Source organism: Convolutriloba macropyga, chromosome 8, assembly GCF_964194025.1.
Source record: "Convolutriloba macropyga chromosome 8, txConMacr16.3, whole genome shotgun sequence".
In the NCBI taxonomy this organism is placed as follows: domain Eukaryota; kingdom Metazoa; phylum Xenacoelomorpha; order Acoela; family Convolutidae; genus Convolutriloba; species Convolutriloba macropyga.
Window position 1 is genome coordinate 21,251,913 of NC_134475.1, and position 20,863 is coordinate 21,272,775.

A 20,863-nucleotide genomic window follows, 5' to 3' on the forward strand; every position below is an offset into this window, starting at 1 on the left:
ATGGTACTTGACTCTCTGTCCAGGAATCCTCTCAAAAAAAACGGAGCCCAATACAGTCTTATAAACGCACCTATCCTTTTCCCTTTAGTTCAATAGCGACAGAAGAAGTGAGGTTGTCCCACTGCAGAACAAGGACATAAACCTTAGAGTAGTCAGGAGGAGGGCAAGGCTTAGCGGAAGGGCTTGCTCTCGGGCCGTGCTCGGGCCAGCGATCTTCAATCTTTCCTTTTTATTCCTCTAAGTTCAACACATTCATCGGTAAATTATTCATCTTGAATATTTCCGGTGCTTTTTCTATCCTGTCGACGCTATTTACCGCTGATATTTCATAAAAATCCGCGTCCCCGGCCAATCTCATGCCAGTCCAACTCTTACTGCATTTATTTCCTTACCAACCACTTGCAGCATATAAAGATATAAGAAGTTTACGGATCTATTCTGTTTTGCCCCCCCCCCCCCCCCAGCTTAGTGAGCACAAATTTTTTATGACCCCCAGGCGCACGCACTATTTTCTTGCATAGTAACGTGCTATATAACAACATATAATTTGTAACTTTTGTAACTGGGAGTCATAAAAAACACGGGGGGGGGGGGCGAAACAGAATAGATCCGAATTTTAGATTCCTTTCCGTGTGCCCCCTCCCCAGCTTGGTGGGTGCATATTATTTACATCCACACGCGCACGTGCCATATTTTTACAAGATGATTTACTATATAATGACACGTGCTCTGAAACGGGGGTTTGCATAACTTGCTGGTCGGAGGGCACGAACGTAAAAGATCCAAATTTTGAGCGGCATTTTCACAAACTTCCTCAAATCTCAGCCCACCATTACATCATTCTATAGAAAGAATATGGATCATTTCGCACGTGCTTTCAGATTTTTATTATTATTATTTTAATGAAGGTTTCTTAGCAAGTGTTACATACAGAACTTCATTAAGTTATCGCTTTATTTCATTGGAAATCATCATCTTGAAGAGCTATACTCAAACTTTATGTCGTAACCGAGAGGTCAAATAAGCAGAAGGTTGTAAAATAGGGTCTTTCCCATTATAGCCCCCATGAAATTATAGCCTCCATTATGGTATAATTACAATGATTGGGGGGGGGGGGGGGCTATAGGTTATCTGACCACTAAGCTGGGGGGGGGGGGCTATAATGGGGAAGAAGAGGAAAATCTGTTGAAGTGCTTTTGTGAGGATGGCAAAGCAAGATGCGGCAGCAGTGAAGCCACGGCGTATTTCAACCCACGATGTCAAGTCAAAACCATCTATCGTTAAAACCCTTAATGATGCACATGACTACTACAGTTCACACAGGTTGGACAATTTTCTAAAATTAGGATCTGCTCCCACCTGCATAAGGGTTAAACCCCCCCACCACACACACACACACACACTCAAACACACACACACTACTTTTATAACTCTTCCGTTTGTGCCACCCCAGTAAGTTATGCGGGTCGTTCCGTTATAGCCCCCCCCCCCCCCCGCTTAGTGGTCATAACCTATAGCCCCCATCATGATATATATATATATATATATATATATATATATATATATATATATATACACACATTAATGGGGGGCTATAATTGGAAAGACCACGTTATGCACCCCAAGTTAGTGCAGCAGAGCACGTGCCATTGCATAATAAAACAGTACTAAATAATAAGGCACATGCGTCTCGGGGATGCAAATAATAGGCACCCATGAAGTTGGGTGTTGGGGACATCAAAAAATTTCCATATTTTTTCTTGGTAACGTGGTGCTGTATAGAACACATTTTTTGGGTCTTTCCAATTATAGCCCTCCCCAAGGCTTAGTGGTCAGATAACCTATAGCCCCCACCCCCCCCCCCCCAAACATGATAATTTTACCATAATGGGGGGCTATAATTTCATGGGGAGGGCTATAATGAGAAAGACTCCATTTTTTGAGCAAGTTTTTAAAAATTTATATCCCCAGATTACATTTTGGGGTCGTTCCCATTATAGCCCCTCAGAAAAAGACCCCGTTATGCACCCCTCAGAAAAAGACCCCTCAGAACGTTATGCACCCCTCAGAAATATAGCCCCTCAGAAAAAGACCCCGTTATGCACCCCAACTTAGTGCAGCAGAGCACGTGCCATTGCATAATAAAACAGTACTAAATAATATGGCACATGAGTCTCGGGGATGCAAATAATAGACACCCATGAAGTTGGGTGTTGGGGACATCAAAAAATATCCATATTTTTTCTTGGTAACGTGGTACTGTATAGAACACATTTTTGGGTCTTTCCAATTATAGCCCTCCCCCAGGCTTAGTGGTCAGATAACCTATAGCCCCCACCCCCCCCAAACATGATAATTTTACCATAATGGGGGGCTATAATTTCATGGGGAGGGCTATAATGAGAAAGACTCCATTTTTTGAGCAAGTTTTTAAAAATTAATATCCCCAGATTACATTTTGGGGTCGTTCCCATTATAGCCCCTCAGAAAAAGACCCCGTTATGCACCCCTCAGAAAAAGACCCCTCAGAACGTTATGCACCCCTCAGAAATATAGCCCCTCAGAAAAAGACCCCGTTATGCACCCCAAGTTAGTGCAGCAGAGCACGTGCCATTGCATAATAAAACAGTACTAAATAATATGGCACATGCGTCTCGGGGATGCAAGTAATAGGCACCTATGAAGTTGGGTGTTGGGGACATCAAAAAATATCCATATTTTTTCTTGGTAACGTGGTACTGTATAGAACACATTTTTGGGTCTTTCCAATTATAGCCCTCCCCCAGGCTTAGTGGTCAGATAACCTATAGCCCCCACCCCTCCCAAACATGATAATTTTACCATAATGGGGGGCTATAATTTCATGGGGAGGGCTATAATGGGAAACACCCCATTTTTTGAGCAAGTTTTTTAAAATTAATATCCCCGGATTACATTTTGGGGTCGTTCCCATTATAGCCCCTCAGAAAATGATATTGTCCCCCTTTATGGCATGCTTACCTTGATTAAGGGAGCGCTATATGACACATCCCACTAATTATAAGAAATAATTTCGTCTTCCTTTATTCGGATTAAACTTGATCCAAACTCTTACATTTCCAAATTTCCATGTTAAAGTCACTGACTTTGGTGACTGTTATGCTCGATTACTATTGTGTTAATCAATCGAGTCGCGAATTCTTATCAAACCACTGAGCTAGGGCAATTGCGTCGCGGTTGCCAATTATCTTTAGGCTATTTGAATCCTCAACTTGGAATCGGTTATTCGCGGTGCGAATGGCTCAATCTCAATTGAGCAGGCGTATTTGAAAGCGATTTACTAAAGTTAAATTGAAACTGAATTATAGCGATGCAAATTGGAGAATGACAAATGAAATTAGTAAATTGAAATTGAAAAGGAAATAACTTTATTTCACGAATTAATCACGGAACAGGAAGAACTTAACAAAATGTTTGCAGTGTGAACAGACAGTTTCCTGTCTAAATTATGAACAGACATTAAAGTGGGTTGAAAGCATGATGAACTGAAATTAACTAACTAAATTAAAGCACCTGCCCTTCAAATGGAAAACATGAACTAAAGACGGTGATGGGTATTCTGAGGATAATATCCATCCCGTATGACAGTGACTATTCGATGAGGAACTTTGGGCATAAATACCTTAGCTTGTCGTCCCATTTATCGTACCGCAACAACAAGATGATTTGAAAAATTAGAATTCGTTTTTTATACAATTGATACTGGTGCCGCTATTGAAGTGAAAAAATCGAAAATAAAAATGAATTGAGTAAACAACATCTATGTGTCCTAACTACTCAAATTTTGCGCAATGCAGCTGGCAAGATATACATTGCGCACATCAATTTCACGGGACTCTAAAAACTTTTTGAGACAATATGGCTATCTCCACGCAGGATATTCGTCGGATTCTGCTGTATGAATTTCTAATTTACTAATTTAAACTACGACGTGGAATTAGCGAAGCAAATTCGCTGTCAACTGTCTCAAAGTTTGAATGGTATTTCGCTCTATTCTTCATGATGCGAATGACGCTTATTTATTTATTATGTCAAAACAAGATTTAATAGAATAGATTGAATTTGCAACCAACTAGCTCACTAATCGAAAATAAATTTAGAGCAGAAAAAAAGTTGAATTAATTCTTGATCATAGTTTGATCACATAAATGCAAACTTCAAAAGGAAATCTTTACATCATGAGCAACTAAAATTGCTGCAACTATTTGTCTAAACGGATGAACTGATTAATCATCTGTCTAGGCCGTTGAATATCTAAAGGAACGCGTTATGAACCACAAATTTCAAATATGAAAATTCCATGTAGAATTAGAACTAACTAACATTGAAAAGGTATATCCATATAAAATTTCCATCTCTCAACACATTTTTGAGGTATATACAAAACTAATTAGTACAAAATTAGAAAATATTAGAAAACAACAATTCAGTTTTTCACCTGTTAGGTTCGAAATTATATATTATGTAATGTTTCTGTATAAATTGCTCCCAGTTAACTCAAAAGTTAGCGATAGCTTAATTGTTGTTTTTAGTTTATTGCAGACCAAATTCCCGTTATTAAGCTGTTTAGTTTCAAGTACAGCCATCTCTGTTGATAGATTAGGATTAGGGTTACAGAAGTATCGTTCGTTCAGGTTGCGATGGGAGTAATGCACTGAAAATTTAGTGTTGTCAATTCGGACTTTGGTGGGATCACCTATATGATACCCTAAATGGGTGTGGGCTTATAATCAGCAGTATCATTCAGAAATTGAAGTGGCCATTTGATTTTAATTTGGCGTCTAGTAGCTGATTCAAATACTCTCGTCTCTATTTTCACTGTTAGGACTACTTTCATGTTGAAAGACATTTGGCGTAATTATGGTCGTCATCTGGATGATTAGTAACCAACAAATACTGTTAAAACTTTTCATTCATGGATTGCCGAGCTAGCCAAATTAGCCGAAAGCAACATATTAAAGAATTATTGTCCTGGTATTTTCAATTATCTTGAGCTGTTTTTTTTTTGGTTATTAGATTGACCAAAAAGTTAAGACAGACTCATTCCTACGCGCTAGTGTACATTCTCATTTCCTTTGAACAATAGCAGAACTTGCAATTCTTCTGGACAAAGCCCTTGCAGCACCTATGACGCTGATGACAAAGCTGCATTAAGCTTCTTTACTTGTTACCTGAAAAGAAATAGCTGACGGTTCCTGAGGGTATATTCAGCATATGGACAGATAGCTCTAGATTTTTTGCAGTTTTTAAATTCAGCTGGGAAACGCCAACATTTACTGCAACCCAGATTGGCCAAATTTGAGACCAGATACCACTGCGGAAAAATGGAATCAGGTGATCACGAGTTATGATCCGATTGATGCTGACATAAGGGGTATGTCCACTGATTTGTACTGACTATGCAGCGGTTTGAATGACCTGACTGATTGAAAACATACTTGTTCCCAGTTCAACTGGCACTGGCTCCGTCGATTATATTAAAATCAGTAGCGCAACTGTTGGAGCTGAGCTCGCTAAGCTTGCGTAGGCGGGAAAATAGAAACAAAACACTTTCTGTTGTCCTAGTCATTTAATAGTTATAGTTCTAGTTCTAGTTACAGTTTGTCACGTGAGAAAAAAGAGAAAAGGGGGTGTGATATCTCTGACTGTAGAGATACAATTCGTGTCACAAATCCACTTAGAGTTAGGTGAATGGATTCGAGGTGCGAATCCAACTTTTACTGAATTATTGGATTACCACTTTTAGACTTAGCAACAATCGTGTTGCGATTGCAGACAAAATTAATGAGAGAGGAATTCCTCCTCAAATCCAATAGGATCTCGACTAGTGCAAAACAGACTAGATTGAATGCAACTGAATTCAGTAACAAGATTCAAAAGAAAGCATAAATAACCAAAAGTGGGGGATGTGAACAATCTGAAATATTGACTTTTTAGTCGGCGGTAAATTACTTGTATGTGAACGATGACTTTAGTCTGACAAGGACAAGAATAAATTATTTAGTACAACTTAATGAATATGAACTAAAATAAGGTACAACCGTACCACATATCCTGGGCTGAGCAAAATTTTAAACTGCAATAGTGAAAAATTTATGATAATATTAACATATGTACTGGTTATTATAAATAATAAAGATTGTGAGCAACAACAGACAAGTAGCTGAGGAATAGTGGAAAGGTGGCCCGATTGTGGAAATAAATTAAATCAATGTAAACTGTCAACGTTTACAGTAAAATGTATGCACGCAATATAAATTAAAGCACAATCGCGATGCAAATCCAGCAAAAGTATAACACAGGAGATATGGTTACATGAGCAACATCAAATTTAACTAAAGAATACCCAACACGAACATAAATTTAAGGTATACACTAAACATGAAATGAGTGGAAAAGTGATACAATTCTACATTTAACTGAAAAATTACAGAATTTAAATTTTAACAATTGAACAATTAATGATGAAAGTTTAAGCAGTTTTGATTCAAATTTTGTTTTCGGCGTCAAAGACGCTCATACTTATTTCCCGTGCATAATCGTCATAGTCATAATCCACAGGTGACCATGTTCCCACTGGAGGGGGCGCAGGAGGGCTCACCACTCGCAGTTCGTAATTCGTATCAGGAACGGGAGGCTGTGCTGCTTCTTCCTGAATGATAGTTTCTATCACAGGATTTGCGGGTCTGTGTTTTTTAGAGACAGGAGCAGCCGAATCGTCACTCAAAGAACACACCGAACTTTCAAATCCGTAGTAGTCAGGCGCGCGGCGATTACGTTTAGTGTGAGAGGTTGATGGAGAGGCAACCGATGATGTTGCAGAGGAGGCAGCAATAGATGAAGCATTGGAGGTGTTCAGCGTGGCAGATGTAGTACGAGAACGTTTACCTCCTGCTTGGGGTTTTCGGGGTTTTCTAGACGCCATGGCTTTAGAAATGTTGCTGTTCGGAGATGAGACTCCCGATGCTGCATTAGACTGGTTGGGGCGATTTTAATTTCCCGCGGAATTTTTTCTTCAAGTCTTTGGTATGTTGCGCAATCTTTTCCTCGGTCGTTTTTTCATACGGCAGAGGTCGACTTTTAGCGTATTCCCATAACTCGGTATTACGTTCGGCACGGGTGCCGAACTTAGCAATATCGCTATTTCGAACACTGACCTCCGGTACTCCTGGTTCCTTAATGACTGTAGTAGTATTAGATGTACGGACAACTGTACTGCCGGGGGCCAGGGTTTCCCAGAGTCCGCGAAGGTCTCGTTTTGAACGTTTCGTTACTTTCCGAGCCAACTTAAGGTCCAGTGACTGCTCTGTCCGTGGGATCGGATTATTCAATTTTGGGTGCAGAATGAAACGGGAGACAGACTTGTTGTGATCACCATTGTAGCGGCGACCTGCGTCTACCTTAGCTCTCTGCATGGCCTCGTCAATCAAGATATCACTGCGATCCCCCGTCACCCATCCATTTTTGTCCAAGTAGTCTTCAACTGGGACGGTATCAGCGTCTAAATAGTGGTGAAGAATGTTTTCATATGATAAGTTAGATGATTTAGGTGTTGTACTTATATTACTCAGTGGTGTGTTTGGCTTTCTTCCAAAATGTGCTTGGAAAGGTGTTAGGTTTGTTGTCTTTTGTTTACATATACGTAATTGATATACAATTGACTTTATTGCTTCTTTAATTGTGAATGTATTATTTCTATTGTCTAATTTCATACAGCCTAAGCGTCTTTTAATAGTTTGTATCAAACGCTCCACTAATCCTATAGCTCTATGATCATTTGCTGAGGCAGTGAGAATATTAATATTATGTTGTTTACAAAAGTTTTTAACTTTATAACCTATTAGGCAACGTGCTTGATCTAATCTAATGTTTCGAGGGACACCGTGAATTTGAATGTAGTCGTCTAAAAATTTAAGAACATTGGGTCCTTTAGCTTCATCAAATACTTCTACAGAAGGATATTTAGAAAAACGATCAATACATGCAAGAAAATGAATATCTTGATCTTTTTCATTGGTGATTGGACCTCCAAAATCAATTTGTATTTCTTCATTCGGCTCTGTACATGGCAATAAAGGATTCCATTTAGACGCCGGAATAACAGGTTTAAGATTCTTACCAGTATCAGTAAAAGGCTTGCACTGGGCCGCTTTGTTCAAAATTTCTCGGTGCATATACGGCCAGAACGCGTATTGCCCGAGCGTTATCATGCCCCAACTTCCCGGATGTGTTAAGTGGAGGCTTTCCACGACCGCGTCTTGAATCGAATGTGGAGTCGCTACGCGTTCGTCCACACAAACACATCCCGAGCGGACATGTAAATCCCTCCAGTACGAGAAGAGATAAGGATTCACTTCCTTACACCTTTGGGGGTCGTTTTGAAGGATGCAGTCACGGACTTCCTTCAGAACTGCGTCTTTACTGGTGAGGACTGCCAGGAATCCCTTTGTGAATAGTTGTGTTAAATTGTTCTCAAAGACCTCTTCTTCTGACAGTTCCAAGTTTGGTGACGTTTGACCTTCATTCCATGAGCGGGTGGTATTTACTCCTGAATTGGGGGTAGATTGGGACGTGACCCTGCTGTGTGTAGGGGGAGTTTGCGGATTAGATGCAGAGCTGCTCATTGCGTGGTTATGAATTGAATGGATATGTGATGTGTATGATGGGAAATTAAGATGAGGCTGGATTTGAACTGGCTTTGTACTACTAGTAGAGAGAGTTTGGAATTGTGCTGCGTTTGCAGAGTTTTCAAGAAGCAACTGAGTTGTGTTACGATTAATGGCAGAAAGCAATTTAGAACAGTTTGTTAAGCGAGGATGCGAGGCACGTGTGGAATTTATGTGAGTAGCGCTGTTAAAGTGCTGTGATTGACAGGTTTGTGGTGTGGTATTTACATAAATTGCAGCAATCGCGTCACGAATGCGGGTAATTGTTGCTACCGCAAATTCCTCGTCGTATTTGTTTGTAACTTTTGCTTTTTGATTTGGTTGGCGCGAAATATAATCTACCAGCCCCATTTTTGCACCGGGTATATGTTCAATATTAAAATCAAAAGGTAAAAGACGATCGATCCAACGTGTTAATCTACTATTATAGGATTTATTTGATCTATGTTCTTTCATAATGGATAGTAATGCTCGGTGATCAGTGATAATTGTGAATGATTTGCCAAATAAGTAATATTTAAAATATTCTACAGACCACACCACACCTAATAATTCTAGTTCATTAAAACTATAGCGTTCCTCATTAGAGTTGAGGAAACGAGATGCAAATGCAACTGTGTGCCAGCCCGTAGGCGAACGTTGTTCTAATGCTGCTTCTTAACCCGCTCTTGAAGCGTCGCATTTGATCCGCGTTTCCAAGTGAGGATTATAGTGTGTGTTTTCTGTGGTGTTTGCAACTTCATCTTTGATTGCTTGGAAGTGCGTATCGTGTTCAGTGTTCCAAATGAATTTTGTGTTCTTTTTTTAATAAGGGACGAAGGGGATGACACAATTGGGACAAATTAGGGATAAATTTTCCGAGGTAATGAACAGAACCTAAGAAAGATCTAAGTTGTTTTAAATTTTTAGGTGCTGATAGTGAAGCCATTGCCGCTGTTTTTGACTCAAGTGGAGCTATTCCTAATTGACTAAACTTATGTCCCAACCATTCAATTTCGGTTTCTGCAAAATGACATCTAGGTAAGTTGATTAGTAAGTTATCCTCATCTAATTTCTTTAAACATTTATAGACGAGTTTTAAGTGGTCATCTTTAGAACCACGACTAACTACTATAATGTCATCCAGAAAACAATAGGTATTTTGAAGTCCGACTAAAGTGTAATCCATCACTTTTTGGAAAGCTGCTGACATATCAGTTAAACCGTAGAAACCTGTAATAAAACGGTATGTTCCAGTTCTCTCACCGCTAATAATATTAAAGTTACTGTGTTGAGCCGTTTCCGGGTCTAATTTAAGTTGACTGTATGCGTACTTCAAATCCAGTGTTGAATAATATGCTGTTTCTTGTGATGCGGATGTATTCAAATTCTGTTGAATTGTGTCATTCAAATTATCAACATTTGGCATTTGATATTTGTTTTTATGAATAGATTTATTTAAGATTTTGGAATCTAAAGCTAAATTAACTGTTTTATCTCTTTTAACTGTAATGACTATAGGTGAAATAAAATTTTTATCTGAACAACTGTTTAATTATATGATGTGTTTTTCGTCAAGTAGTTTTTTAAGTTCTATATTAACTAGTGGTTGTAAGTTAATTGGAACTCGTCGCCCTTTTTGATGTGTAGGTGTAAATTCATTATGAAAAGTTGACTTTACTGAATGTTTTAAATATTTACAGACACGGGTGATGAGATCTGGAAAATCAAAAGAGATCTGCCTCTTGAATGGACATTGATTTTGATCAATATTTGCTACTTGTTTCAATTGAATAACAGAAAAGCCTAGCTTTGGAAAGAGATCTCGTCCAATGATGGGTGGGTGACCGTCTTCCACGACAGTTACATCAAAGCCCGTGGCTATCCAGTCATTACACTTTATTGATGTTTTGATTACACCGACAATCTTGATTATATCATTAGAAAAGGTTTTCAGATCATGTATTTCGGGTGACTGTACCCAATAGCTTTCGTTGCATTCGGACACCACTGTGTCCGCCAGACTTTTGTTTACAATAGTGCATACGCTGCCCGAATCCACCAATGCTTTTGTGTATGTATTTCCAACACAAATGACTAAATTTACGGGTTCTACCTCAAGAGTGTCGGTTTTGATGGAAATTGCAGCTACACAGTTATCGTTATAATCATCGTAATCAGAGTCGTGGTTGGCATCGTAAATGCTTTTCTGCTGTAGAAGCTTGCTGATATTGTTAACTTGTTCCGCCTCCGTTGTTGAAGTGCCTACTGTAGCCGCCTCAGAAACCGAGTCATCTACATAGTTAACTCTAGGTTTTGGTTTACTAGATTGTTTTGGTTTGCGACAAACTTTTGCAAAGTGATTAGCGATTCCACAATTTTTACAAGATTTTCCACGAGCAGGACAGTTTTGTCTATGAGAAGAAGTCCAGCCATAGACACAATTCGGGCAAATCGTAGGTTTGACAAATTGGTTTGTCGGTGCTCGGGTTCTATTCCACGATCCTTGAACACTATTTATCGATTGACTTGAAATTTCATTTGTAGTGTTGGGAATTGGAGTTCCAGAAATTTTCAACTGGTTTTGTATTCTCATTTCAATGTTCATTGCAACCTGGAGAGCTTTTTTAGCCGTCCGTGTTTCTTTGAGTAGCTCCCTTTGGATTTCACCATCTTGCATAATAGCAATGAAGACATCCCGAATGATCGACTCCTCGTGACTTCCCAAATCACAGTTTAGAGACAACTCTCGAAGACACCCGTAGAACTTTTCCACAGGTTCTCCTTTCATTTGTTTTCGAGTGAGAAATGTGTATCGATCAAATGTGATATTTCTTTGTTTAGTGAACACACTATCAAGACAATCCCAAAGAACTTTTGTTGTCACTCTATCGATCTGGATACTCGGTTCTTGCGAACCAAATATTCGTCTCCCTTCCATTCCCAAGCTGAGGTATATTAGAGAGACTGCTTTGCTATCACAGTACTTCCAAGGTTTTTCTCCACACAGTATGCCAACAAGTTCTATTTTTTGACATCTATTAAGTCACGAATTTTTGAGCTGTTCGTTTCTGGTACGTCGATCTCGTTCACTTTGAGCTGTGCTATTTTCGACATCATCCTCGTAAATGGGTTCTGGGGGTAGAGTGACTTTGTCCGCAGGGTCGTCAAGGAGGGTGTCAATTGAAATTCCTTCTTTAGCCATGATAGCCAATTTTAGCATGATCTGCAATCGATCCCATCGCAATGGAGGTTCAAGTGTTGGTTTATCCCAAAAGGGCTCGATTCCCAAGAGTGCACGTTCTTTAGTTGCTGACTGCGCCATGTGATATCTCTGACTGTAGAGATACAATTCGTGTCACAAATCCACTTAGAGTTAGGTGAATGGATTCGAGGTGCGAATCCAACTTTTACTGAATTATTGGATTACCACTTTTAGACATAGCAACAATCGTGTTGCGATTGCAGACAAAATTAATGAGAGTGGAATTCCTCATCAAATCCAATAGGATCTCGACTAGTGCAAAACAGACTAGATTGAATGCAACTGAATTCAGTAACAAGATTCAAAAGAATGAATAAATAACCAAAAGTGGGGGATGTGAACAATCTGAAATATTGACTTTTTAGTCGGCGGTAAATTACTTGTATGTGAACGATGACTTTAGTCTGACAAGGACAAGAATAAATGTTTTAGTACAACTTAATGAATATGAACTAAAATAAGGTACAACCGTACCACAGGGGGAAATAACAAAAGCAACACACAGAGCTCAACGTAGCAGCCGCAGAAAACGGCTTAAAGTATAACTCAGCAAAATATTGCAAAAACAAATTGTCTTGAGCAGTAAATAACGTGTTACTGTGTCTTGAACTAGAAACATTCCTGAGCAGTAATTTGTTACTGTGTCTTGTATTCAAAATATTATTCTTGAGCAGTAAATTCTGTTACTGTGTCTTGTATCTACGAATTATTGGAGCTGAAATTCAACTGTTACAACCCCAACTTCTGGTATTCTCAACTTGTGAGTACAAACAGCAAAAGCCAACTTAGGTTTAAGTTTAAATATTTTTGCACAAACAGGTCTTAGACATATATTTTTGTCTTCGATATTTTTTCTATCGGATTGAACTGGTATACATAAAGAGATCCCGAATTGTGTGATCTGTAGCAATCCAGTTCAAGTTGATAGTTGAAAAAACCAAGATTAGCCAATAATTACGAACAGAGTAGTTAATGCAACGGTAAGTACAGCAGAGCGGATATACAGTTACAAAAGCAAACTGCATCAACGAAGTATCCGGACAGATTTTGTAACCACTCAGAACAAACTTGGCGGTGTAAAACTTTCTTTGTGAAACAAAAGGAGAGCAGCCGTTACATTTGGTCCGCCGACCCAGACAGTGGAATAAACTGCTGTCCAACCCAACAGTCGAAGTGACGAAGTCATCGACGAACGAGAACAAAACTCAACGTGCAATTCAACAACGCAAAGCCAATTAGGCAAAGCAGATAAGAACTTTGAAAAGCATAACTCAATTAAAGCAAATAAACAAAGGAGCTGTAGAGATTCAAGCTGCAGTCCCAAAGTACACAAGAAGTGACTCCGTCACAGAGTCAAAGCGTTTTGGATAGTCAGATCAACAACTTGCGAAACAACTGGATTGAGAAACAGGAAGAAGGTTTTGAGCTCATTAAGAATCAAGATCGACCGAGCAAGCTCAAGACTCTTTATCAGCAGATACTGCAATTGGACGACAGCGTTCGAAAACTTGTGAATAAGAAAGCTGAGACTCTCCGAGACCCAGATATTTCTTTAAAACTCAAACTTGAGACAGAAAAAAACTTTCAATATTTGAACGCAGAGTGGTTACCGTATATCCACGGAGAGACAAACATGTCAAGCCAGCAAAGCCAGTTAACTCTTCATGCCAATGGAGAGCAACCGCCTGCGAATAATGTGCATCAGATAGAACAAAACGTTGGAATTCCAGAGTTTAACCAAAACCATGATAGCACAAGCTATGCAACGACGAATACGGTTACACGAATCGTACAGACAATCAACCAGGATACAGAGAACGTTTCGGATACATCTTCAGTGAAACGTCGGGTTGAAGAACGAATGAAGGAATTCAAAATTGAATTCGAAAGAAAGTTGCAAATCGAACGAGCACAATTTGATCGAAAGAGGTTGGAGCTAGAAATGCAAATGAAAACTAGAGATGCAACATCAGCTTCGGCAAAAGGAGCGAGACCTAGAGCGCCAATTGCAAAGAACAGCATTGGAGAAAGATGACTTACGTTCTCAATCGACTAAGGCGCGTGACAAGTCACCTTTCAATTGGACCCCAAAAGGGAGAGATGTCTCGGAGTGGGCGAATTCGATGAACGACACGCAAACACCAATTCGACCAAGAGCTCGCTTCGACGTCAGCCCTGAACGGAATAAGCATAGGCATTACCCATGGTACCCAAACTCTCGTGAACGCTCAGTAAGTGCTGAAGAGCGGGATATATCGCCGATAGCTGGAAGGCACTACAACACTAGACATTCAGGCAGTAGTTTACCAAAATTGAGGTTGAAAAATTTTGACGGAAACCCGCTGGAGTGGCCTGAGTGCTCTAGCATGTTCATAGCAACAGTAGATAAACGCATGATTCCCGACTCAGAGAAAATGAGCCATTTGAAGACTCTGCTAACAGGCATAGAAAAATCTGCAATCTCGGAATGGGCTATTCTGGACAGTTTTATAGTGCTGCCTGGAACATTTTAGAAAGAAAATTTGGAAGACCGCATGTAATTATAGATGCGCAGCTCGAGAGCCCGCGAAAAGCTAATCAAGTGAAACCTCATGATTCAACCAGCCTGATTAATTTTTCTGTTATTGTATCTAACTTCGTGAACGTGCTCAAAGAGTACAAACATATTGGTGATTTGCAATCAAGTTCGACATTGTACATGGCAGTTGATAAGCTACCTCGATGACAAAGACAAGGACTGACCTGATCTAATCATGTTTGAAAAATGGCTATCACGAATGGCATTCGTGCATGAAGGGTTTTCATCGTTTAAAGGGGAACAGAAAGAAAAAGATCGACGCAACACAAATAGAGAAAAGCGATTCTCGTAGACATCGAACTTCAGTGCAAGTTCAAACCTGCAAGAAACCAAGCAGACGCAAAACACCCACTGTCCACTAGCGGATGGCACTCATAAAATATGGAACTGTCCAATATTTAAGAATATGAATGTCACCGATCGCTATGCAGCAGTGAGAAAAGAACGCTTATGTTATGGATTTCTGGGGAAAGGGCATGCAATCAAAGATTGTAATGTCCACCCGTGCGTTATAAGTGGATTTACCAAAAAGCACAACAGACTGCTGCACTCAGAAAACCAAATGGACGAGGGTAGTCGCGCAGTTAACGTAAGCGCAGCGACAATCAACCAGAGTAACCAAGTTACTAGTTTTCTTCAAATCACAATAAAGGGACTACACTCAAAGGCGCATTCAATTGAAGCGTTTGCACACCCATCAATTTCGTTGGGAAACACAAAATATGACTACAAGGAACTGAAGAACAAATTCAGACACCTGATTGTTCTCACTAACAGAACATTCAACCTGATGGAAGTAGGCATCATACTTGGACAGGATGCCTACGAAATTCAACGTCCACTGGACTATAAGATTGGAACACGAAGTGAGCCTTTCGCCGTCTTAACAGAATTAAGATGGGTAGTCAGTGGTCCCATGACAGGCAAGAAAAGTCAAAATGTTTGTCATTTTGCCTTCACAGAAGATGTGAAAGTGGCAGAAAATATCCAATCATGGTGGGACATAGAAACTTATGCTTCCAAAATAAATGTTGTAAGTCAATCGAAGAAAGAGCAGCAAGCTCAGAAGTTTCTAGAGAACACAAGAAAATTTACAGGCGAGCGGTACGAGGTGGGCATGCTCTGAAGTCAACCAGAACCCAATCTTCCAAACAACTACGGCTCAGCCCTTGGTCAGCTCTACTCACTGGAGCGAAGATTCCAACGAGACCCAAATTTAAAAGAATTGTATCAACAGTCAATTGATACAGATGTTGAAAAGGGGTTTGTGAAGATCCTTGGTAAATCGGAAGCCAAAGGCACTTTCGGAAAGGAATGGTATTTGCCACACCATCCAGTACTAAACCCCAACAAACCGGGTAAAGTTCGCCGTGTTTGCAACGCTGCAGCAAAATACAAGGATGTATGCCTAAATGACAAGTTGTCAGCCGGACCCGATTTGCTACACGGGATGATAAGAACAATATTCAGATTTCGAGAAGGACCAATTGCCTTAACCGCAGATATTGAATCAATGTTTTTTCAAGTGCAAGTTCCAGATCGGGACAAAAGCTGCTTCAGATTGAACGAACTTGTGCAAATTTACGAGTATCAGCGTCATGTCTTCGGAGCAAAGAGTTCACCAACATGTGCCAACTACGCTCTGAAGCGAGTAGCGATCGATAACGAACAATCCAAAACAAATTCTACATGGACGATTTCATCAAGTCAGTCGAAACACCTGAAGAAGCAATCAAGGTTTTCAAGCAACTGCAACCTCTTGTCTCAAAACATGGATTTGAACTGAAGAAGTGGATCACCAACAGCGACGTGGTAACCAACGCAATCCCAGAGGACTTAAGATCAATCAGCAAAACAAAGCAGGTTGAAATAGAACCCAGCCAGGAAGGGTCATCGGTGCTTGGGCTTCAGTGGACGATTACCGATGATAGTCTACAGGTTTGTAGAGGTACAAGCAAAGAAGTTGAGACCCCAATCACCCAAAGGAAGATCTTATCTCTAGTTTCATCAGTGTTTGATCCTATTGGACTGTTTGCACCATTCAGTGTCCATATGAGACGACTCCTGAAGAGCATCTGGACCAAAAATGGACAACATTAGGACAACTCAGTAGAACCTAACAAAGAAGAAGAGTTTCTGAAGTGGAAGGCGCAGCTTCCAGAAGTAGCAGAAACCAGCATTGATAGAAGATACTTCAGCACAGCCAAGGAGAAATGGGAACTTCATGTGTTTGCCGACGCATCTGAAGACACAATGTGCGCTGTGGCATACCTACGTTCAAAGCCCTAAGAATACTCAGCAGACTTAGCATTTGTAATCGGAAAGTGCCGAGTCGCACTAATGAGACACTTTTCCATACCACGCTTGGAACTACAAGCAGCAGTGATGGCGGTGAGACTTAAAGAACAGATAATGAAGGAACACGAATCGAAGATTCACAGTTGTAACTTTTGGACAGACTCCACTACTGTTCTGCAATGGATTCATAGCTCCCACCGTAAGCAACAGGTGTTTGTTGCAAACAGAGTGGCTGAGATTTTGGATACAACTAATGTTTCACAGTGGAATCATGTGAGTGGCATTAACAATCTAGCTGACATCGGGACACGAGCGATCAATGTTGACGAACTTAAGAGAAGCGAATGGCTCACTGGGACGGCCTGGTTGAAGCAACGAGAGAACGAATGGCCTGAACAGTTCAATGAAACATTTGCTTCAGACGAACAAAACGACGAAATGGTCTTCTCAGCAAAGGTTGAAGAGAAGAAGCCGATGATTCAGTGGGAACGATTTAGCAGTTTCAATCGACTATTAAATACAATGGCATACGTACAGCGCGTATTTATAAAACACAAGCCGGCAACAAAAACACTAAGTGTTGAAGAAAGAGAGGGTGCACAAGCAAGCATCTTCAGACTACTGCAGCGAGAACAGTTTGCTGAAGAGATGAAATCTCTCAAGGCTGAAAATGAAATTTCAAAAAACAGCAAAATCTTCCAGTTTTCACCATTCATTGACCAGCCAGGACTTATTCGTGCCCGGGGCAGAATAGGTAAAAGTCGATTGAACTTCAAAACCAAGCATCCAATACTATTACATTGGAAGCACCATGTAGTTGAATTATTCTTGCAAAATGAACATAAGAATAATCATCACGAATGTACGGAACATGTCAGAAACTTAGTTCAGCAGAAATTCGGGATCCTAGACATACGAAATGCTTTGAGATCGATCAAAAACAAATGCATTAGATGTCGAAAGGGAAGACCCCAAACAAAGGCACCAGTAATGGCAGATCTACCTGAAGAACGATTAGTCGCATCAACAGTATTTTGGAATGTGCGCGTAGACTATTTCGGACCATTCACAGTAAAGATTGGTCGAAGAAACGAAAAGCGTTGGTGCTGTCTATTCACATGCCTTACTGTACGTGCGGTACATATAGAGATTGTACCAAAACTAAACACTGATAGTTGTCTGAACGCAATTATGAGATTCATTGCACGAAGATGCAAACCGGTCAAAATGACTTGCGATAACGGGACAACCTTCGTTGGAGCTGAAAAAGAACTGGCAGAGTATATAGCAGCATGGAACAAGGTGCGAATTGAAGAACATCTGATTCAACAAGGTATCAGATGGAAGTTCAACCCACCTGCAGCACCACACTTTGGAGGAGTGTGGGAAAGACTGGTTAGGAGTTGCAAGAAGGCAATGTACGCAGTGCTGGGCAATCGATCAGTCACAGAGGATGTTCTGTCAACCACGATGTGTCTTGTTGAACAGATGCTGAATGCTAGACCGCTGATACAAGTCAGTTCTGATGCTACCGATTTAGAAGCTATTACTCCAAACTATTTCCTACTTGGCAACAAGAACCTTTGTTTACCGTATCTATCTGGTGCAGAGCAATTTGTTGATCATAGAAAGCTCTTCCGACAAACACAAGCTTACGCAGATCTCATCTGGGACAGATTCCGTAAAGAGTACTTGCCAACGTTGAACAGTCGTAAGAAACGGCAGACCACAACGGACAGAAGTCTTCAGCAGGGTGATCTTGTGTGGTTAGTGGAAGACAGTGACAAACGTGGATATTACAATATGGGTCGAATAACCGAAACCTTTGAAGGTTCCGACGGAGTGATTCGATCAGCGAAAATGCGAACGACAGTTGGATACTACAAGAGACCAGTAGTGAAGCTTGCTCCAGTGCTATCAATGGACGAAGATGTTTTCACGAAGGAAAACAGGGCCAGCGATGTTGGAGCTGAGCTCGCTAAGCTTGCGTAAGCGGGAAAATAGAAACAAAACACTTTCTGTTGTCCTAGTCATTTAATAGTTATAGTTCTAGTTCTAGTTACAGTTTGTCACGTGAGAAAAAAGAGAAAAGGGGGTGTGATATCTCTGACTGTAGAGATACAATTCGTGTCACAAATCCACTTAGAGTTAGGTGAATGGATTCGAGGTGCGAATCCAACTTTTACTGAATTATTGGATTACCACTTTTAGACTTAGCAACAATCGTGTTGCGATTGCAGACAAAATTAATGAGAGAGGAATTCCTCCTCAAATCCAATAGGATCTCGACTAGTGCAAAACAGACTAGATTGAATGCAACTGAATTCAGTAACAAGATTCAAAAGAATGCATAAATAACCAAAAGTGGGGGATGTGAACAATCTGAAATATTGACTTTTTAGTCGGCGGTAAATTACTTGTATGTGAACGATGACTTTAGTCTGACAAGGACAAGAATAAATGATTTAGTACAACTTAATGAATATGAACTAAAATAAGGTACAACCGTACCACAGGGGGAAATAACAAAAGCAACACACAGAGCTCAACGTAGCAGCCGCAGAAAACGGCTTAAAGTATAACTCAGCAAAATATTGCGAAAACAAATTGTCTTGAGCAGTAAATAACGTGTTACTGTGTCTTGAACTAGAAATATTCCTGAGCAGTAATTTGTTACTGTGTCTTGTATTCAAAATATTATTCTTGAGCAGTAAATTCTGTTACTGTGTCTTGTATCTACGAATTATTGGAGCTGAAATTCAACTGTTACAACCCCAACTTCTGGTATTCTCAACTTGTGAGTACAAACAGCAAAAGCCAACTTAGGTTTAAATTTAAATATTTTTGCACAAACAGGTCTTAGACATATATTTTTGTCTTCGATTTGTTTTTTCTATCGGATTGAACTGGTATACATAAAGAGATCCCGAATTGTGTGATCTGTAGCAATCCAGTTCAAGTTGATAGTTGAAAAAACCAAGATTAGCCAATAATTACGAACAGAGTAGTTAATGCAACGGTAAGTACAGCAGAGCGGATATACAGTTACAAAAGCAAACTGCATCAACGAAGTATCCAGACAGATTTTGTAACCACTCAGAACGAACTGGGCTGTGTAAAACTTTCTTTGTGAAACACAAGGGGAGCAGCCGTTACAGCAACCAAAGCACAAGATGAGATGCGTATCAGGTCCAGAACAAAAACCCTACCTTTCTCTCCCTTTAAATTTTAAAAATTGCGCAAGAGAAAGCTCGGCCGATTTCGTCCATCAAACAGCAGCTGTTGTGACGCCGACATCACTAGAACTAACCCCAATGATTTTGTTTGACAAAGCAGCGTGTCATATAAATTATCCTAATCAAGGAAGGACTTTAAATAACAAATTGCTCAATCAATTTAAAAAACTGTTGACAAGATTACAAAAACAGATACATGCATTTCACAGTCAACTTTTCAGAGTCAAAATGAAATGAATTACTTTGTCTCGTTATTCTTTGGTCTCGTGGAGTATGCAATGAAGTTCTTTACGTTCGGAACGTAACTGTTGAACCGACCGAATTGAATGCTATCACGCGTAATCAATTTATGATAGGTAATCATACGACCATGGCAAGTGCTATGCCTGAGCTCAATCTTACGCTATTGCTCATTTAAAAACGAGTATGTGAATATTTTCTATTGCTGATTTTTGGAGCACACGCTTTCTCAGCAGCATACCCTTAGAATGGCGACTTGGTTTGGATCGTTTGACAATATGATCCAAAGCACTACTACAAAAAAGCTGGGTTTAAGGAGCTTAATAACGGATTCGCTAAAATGCACGTTCTGCTTTCGTTTTATTAACTACAGGCTCCACCTGTATTCGCCATAATCTTCTGGGCCGCCGGATGTTACTTCTGGCAAATATTATAAAGTATTCCTCGTCCTTTTTACCTTAAAATTGAACAAATTGAACTTTTATTTGTCAGGTAGAATTCACTGAATTTGGTAAGTGTCTTAAAGGGAACTAGAAAACGTCACAAAACGAGCGAAAAGCAC

The 20,863-nt window shown here is 40.0% G+C and overlaps 1 protein-coding gene across 1 annotated transcript in view; it reads left to right on the top strand.

The window, feature by feature from the left end:
- The first annotated feature begins 874 nt into the window (after window positions 1-874).
- LOC142344000 (uncharacterized) overlaps window positions 875-20,863 on the top strand; it is a 75,809-nt gene continuing 55,820 nt past the window's right edge. Inside the window, exons 1-2 of the mRNA XM_075395437.1 lie at window positions 875-1,031; window positions 1,192-1,323. Coding sequence (XP_075251552.1) covers window positions 1,205-1,323 — 119 coding nt within the window. The 5' untranslated portion in view covers window positions 875-1,031; window positions 1,192-1,204. The remainder of the gene's footprint in view (window positions 1,032-1,191; window positions 1,324-20,863) is intronic.